Source organism: Diachasma alloeum, unplaced genomic scaffold (genome assembly GCF_001412515.2).
Source record: "Diachasma alloeum isolate Michigan unplaced genomic scaffold, Dall2.0 Dall_scaffold_00208, whole genome shotgun sequence".
In the NCBI taxonomy this organism is placed as follows: Eukaryota; Metazoa; Arthropoda; class Insecta; order Hymenoptera; family Braconidae; genus Diachasma; species Diachasma alloeum.
In genome coordinates, this window is record NW_021680373.1 from 1,711,233 (window position 1) to 1,716,221 (window position 4,989).

Below are 4,989 nucleotides of genomic sequence, written 5' to 3' on the forward strand. Positions count from 1 at the left end.
CAACGGTGCGACCGTACCCATAAATATTTTCCATATGAGCACCTCCTAATATAGTAATTATCCATAAATATTGATATCCCCTTTATGACCACCTCCTCATATAGACATCCCTTATAAATACAGGTACCTCCCTATATAGGGACCCCCGTATAAGCACCCAGCGTCCCCTGAATTTTTCGCCTTATTTTTTTATTTATATAGAGAGATTATTCTTAAATTATTCTTAAATTAGTAATTATTCTTAAAGAGTTAATAATATAAATAAAAAATGAAAAAGAAAAAAAAATGGGAATGATGGTGCTGAGTGCGGTCAAGCGTCGGCCGCCAGTTGAATAAATTTCAGAACATTTTTCAAATGAGAAGTACTGAATAATATATCTGAATAAATTATACTATATTTTGTAGAAAAACAAAAATATAGTCTAGAAATCGTAAAAAAAAAACATTTTTCTATTAAATTCTTCAAATTCTAAAAAACGAATTATAGCTGAAAATAACTGTTTGGCATCCTTCCCTGACCCCAGATGGTGGCGATCCCACGGGATCGAATCGCGAAGCACATGCACCCCACCTCGATCTCGGGCGTGGAGGACATGATAAAACTGGGCGACCTCCAGGAATACGCAATTCTCAAGAACCTGCACATGCGCTACACCAAGAACCTTATCTACACGTACACCGGAAGTATGCTAGTGGCGATCAACCCGTACCAGATCCTGGACATCTACACCCCCAAGGAGATATCGGCCTACAGAGGTAAAAAAATCGGCGAGCAACCGCCGCACATCTTCGCCGTCGGTGACACCTGCTTCACCGAGATGAGGACAACCAGAAGGAATCAGTGCATCGTCATCAGCGGAGAGAGCGGAGCCGGCAAGACCGAGAGCACCAAGTTGATCCTGCAGTACCTGGCGGCGATCAGCGGCGAGCACTCGTGGATAGAGCAGCAGATCCTCGAGGCGAATCCCATCCTCGAGGCCTTCGGGAACGCCAAGACAATCCGCAACGACAACTCCTCGAGATTCGGAAAGTACATCGACGTGAACTTCAACAAGTCGGGGGCCATCGAGGGCGCCAGGATCGAGCAGTATCTCCTGGAAAAATGCCGGCTGGTTCACCAGTCCCCGGGGGAGAGGAACTACCACATCTTCTACTCGATCCTCGCAGGCCTGTCCAAAGAGGAGAAGAAGAGGCTGGGACTCGGGAGTGGGGCCTACAAGTACCTCTGCGGCGCCCCAGAGTGCCGAGGAAGAAACGACGCCAAAGAGTTTGCGGACGTCCGGGCAGCCATGAAGATCCTCAACTTCACTGACGACGAGTTCACCAGCATAATCGAGCTGCTCTCCTCCATCCTCCACCTGGGGAATTTCAACTACAAGTCCGCAGTCATATCGAACATGGACACCTGCGAGATTCAGGACGACGCAGCTGTGAAGACGACGGCTGACCTCCTGGGGGTGGGGACGAAGCCGCTGAAGGAAGCCTTAACAAGAAGAACGATTTTCGCGCAGGGGGAGAGGGTCGTCAGTAATTTATCGAGGGAGCAAGCTGTCGAGGTCCGTGACGCCTTCGTCAAGGCGGTCTACGGTCAGCTGTTCATCATGATCGTGGAGAAGATCAACACGACGATATTCAAGCCGAAGTCGAACACCAAAAGCTCAATCGGGGTTCTCGACATCTTCGGGTTCGAGAACTTTGATCACAACAGTTTCGAACAGCTCTGCATCAATTACGCGAACGAGCATCTCCAGCAGTTCTTCGTTCGCCACATCTTCAAGATCGAGCAGGAGTACTACAGCGACGAGGGGATATCCTGGAGGCACATCGACTTCAAGGACAACCAGGGGGTGCTGGACTTGATTGGGATGAAGCAGCTGAATGTGATGGCTCTCATTGACGAGGAGAGCAAATTCCCGAGGGGAACTGACCTCACGCTCCTGACGAAGGCTCACCAGGTGCACGCGGGGAATGATAGCTATGTAAAACCCAAGTCCGATTTGGTGAAGGCCTTCGGGATAAGGCACTTCGCTGGGGCTGTCGATTACCAAGTGCACGGGTTTTTGGATAAGAATCGGGACACATTCTCGGCGGATTTGAAGCAGCTGATCGCGATATCCTCGAACAAGTTCTTGAAGTCCATCTTCCCGGAGGATATGCTGTCCATTGATGGGAAGAAACGCTCGGCCTCGCTGTCCTCGGGGTTTCGGGCGTCCTTGGAGATGCTGATGAGGACTTTGGAGAGCTGCAATCCCTTCTTCGTGAGGTGCATCAAACCGAATGAGGAGCAGAGGCCGGGGGTTTTCGATCGGCACTTGTGCTGTCGACAACTGAGGTACTCCGGGATGATGGAGACGGCGAGCATCAGGAGGGCTGGGTATCCCATTCGCCATAGTTATCGTGAGTTCTATGAGCGGTTCAGGGTTTTGGTTAAGGGGAGGGCGGAGAAGGACCAGAGGAAAGCCGCTGAGATGATTTGCAAGGAGGTTCTCGCGGAGGGGAGTCTGGATTATCAAATGGGGAGGACCAGGGTCTTTCTGAAGGAGGAGCAGGATTTTGTTCTCGAGCGAGAGCGGGGGCGAGTCGTTGCCACGAGCATTATCACGATCCAGAGATATGCGAGGAGGTGGATCGCCCGGAGGAGGTAGTCACTCACGAAAAAATTTAATAGAAAAACGGAGCGAACAAGCTAGACAAGTCTATTGGGTTTCTATGGAGATTTTCTTTTTTTTGGGCCGATTGTTTTAAAATGTTCAGTAGAAAATAGTCTGCGGAAAAAGGCAATAGAATTCGATTTTTCGATACAAGTTATTCTATTGGAAGATTTTCTGTGGAATTGCCTCGAATCAGTTTCTTAATGTTTTTTTGTTTGATTTTCTTGATGAAATGAAAAGAAAAAACCCGGCTGTGTGGCGCACTTGGTAGCGGCATGAGATTCACAACCTCAAGCTTCCAGGTTCGAGCCCCGGCCGGGCCAAAATTCCACACCCCAATTTTTCATCACAATTTTCCACATAATATTCAACTGAAAATTCAACACAATTTTCAAACCGAATATTCCACGAAATTTTCAACTGAAAAATCCATTCCACATTCAACATTCCCTGGCTGAAGGCCCTCGGGCGATGGCCGCGTTGGCACGTTAACCCTTGCAACGAAAAACCGGAGAAATTTGAAATTTTTTGAAAGGAAAATAGAATGAAAAAAACTCAAAATTTGAGCCCTGTAACGCCAAAAATGATATAAAAATTCGCTCACAAAACTCGAATTGATACACTTGTTAAAAAATAAATGCATACCAATATCAAAGATATATATATATATATATATCACCGGAAAATATTTTGAAATTCTTGAAATTCATGAAAATTTTCATAAGAAGAGTTGAGTATAGAAAATTCAAAAATTTTTGAAATGCAACAATAGTTAACTATCATTCAATACCAAGGCAGGTAGATAATGGTCCTGACACCCGTCCGAACGTAATCTTGCTCGACTCGCTTTCAGATTCCTGCAAATAAAAAAATCAGTCCTAATGATTCAACGCGTCTGGAGGGGTCATGGTCCCCGGAAGAAGTATCTGAAGATGAAACTGGGGTACCAGAGGCTGCAGGCGTGCCTCAGGTCGCGCGTGACCACTCATTCATTCCGCAAGAAGAGGAAAATCATGGTGGCACTGCAGGTGAACAATCGTCAACCTTCGGTAATTGCTTTTTTCTGAGATAATCTCAAGTGATGAGTTTCTGTTGCAGGCGCTGTGTCGTGGTTATCTCGTTCGCGTTCTCCACAGAAAGAAAGCCCAGGTGACTACACTATTACATTTCCAGTATAAAAACTCCAGTATAAAAAATTAGTTTGAAAGCAAAATTGTGTAAAGATTAATTTTGCAGATAATCACTTGTCGTATCTTGGTAATCGTTCACTGCATTATTATTTTCAGTGGCGAGAGCAGAGGCTGCAGGAGATCAAGAAGCTACAAATGGACGAGGAGAAGCGGCTGAAAGCCAGTGGCAACTCCGATTGGAAGACAATTGCGGGGAAGAATAATGAGAATCGATTGAGAGAACTGCGAGAGTCGCTGATTCACTTCGGGAAGAATGGGGCAGAGGCTCCAGTGAAGGAACCTCCGGAGAGCAATATCGACACTATTTTCGAGTTCTTGAAGGAAGAGCCACCGACACCCGGCGTCAAGCAGTTGCCTGCAGACATGTACGCAGTAAGTGACACGAAGAATTCTCTTTTCCTGACTGCGCTCTCCTATTTTTTCAGACAATCCGGATTTTTGTCGGAAAAAAAATTAGAATTCCGAATCTAATCGAGTTTTCTACAATTTTAATGCAGTATTCAATAATCTTTGAATTTACCGTAAGGGTAGGGGACGGTGGGGCAAAATGAAACACGGGGCAAAATGAAACAGCAAGAAAATCTTGTGATCTAAGGGAGATAGGACGATTTTCATGGAAACCTTTTTTGTAGAGAATTTTACAAGCTACAAAAAAGGTCCTTTTCAAAAATGTCCTATCTCCTTTAGATGACGAGATTTTCCCACTGTTTCATTTTGCCCCGTGTTTCATTTTGCCCCACCGTCCCCTAGAGCTACTTTAAGGGTGCCAAGTGAATTTGAAAAAACATTCAAAAAACATTTTTTCTTTCCCTCCATCATTGGAGAAATATGTATTCATCCATCCGACGAAATTTCAAACCCGCAACCGGAACTAGACATCGAGAAAATAAATGCGGAAAATCCTCTATTTCGCGTGACGAACCTCGAGAAAGCATGGGATCAAATGAGTACGGCGGGTTGAAATATCTCTCTTATTCACCCCGGTACCCCATTGTTTTTTGTCGCCATCACATTGAACACATCATTCCCCATATCTTCAAATTTTTTCAAATTTTTCTTGAGTTCCTAGGGGGTTGAAACGTTCAATTTAATCAAAACTCCATAAGAGGCCGTGTATAAGACTGATTTTGTCTATTTAATTTCTCGAC

At 45.4% G+C, this 4,989-nt stretch overlaps 1 protein-coding gene across 1 annotated transcript in view; it reads left to right on the plus strand.

Annotated features, from left to right (window-relative positions):
• Positions 1-4,989, plus strand: part of LOC107036337 (myosin-VIIa) — a 12,321-nt gene that overhangs the window by 2,138 nt on the left and 5,194 nt on the right. The window contains exons 3-6 of the mRNA XM_015254261.1: positions 525-2,641; positions 3,505-3,679; positions 3,750-3,800; positions 3,938-4,213. Coding sequence (XP_015109747.1) covers positions 525-2,641; positions 3,505-3,679; positions 3,750-3,800; positions 3,938-4,213 — 2,619 coding nt within the window. The remainder of the gene's footprint in view (positions 1-524; positions 2,642-3,504; positions 3,680-3,749; positions 3,801-3,937; positions 4,214-4,989) is intronic.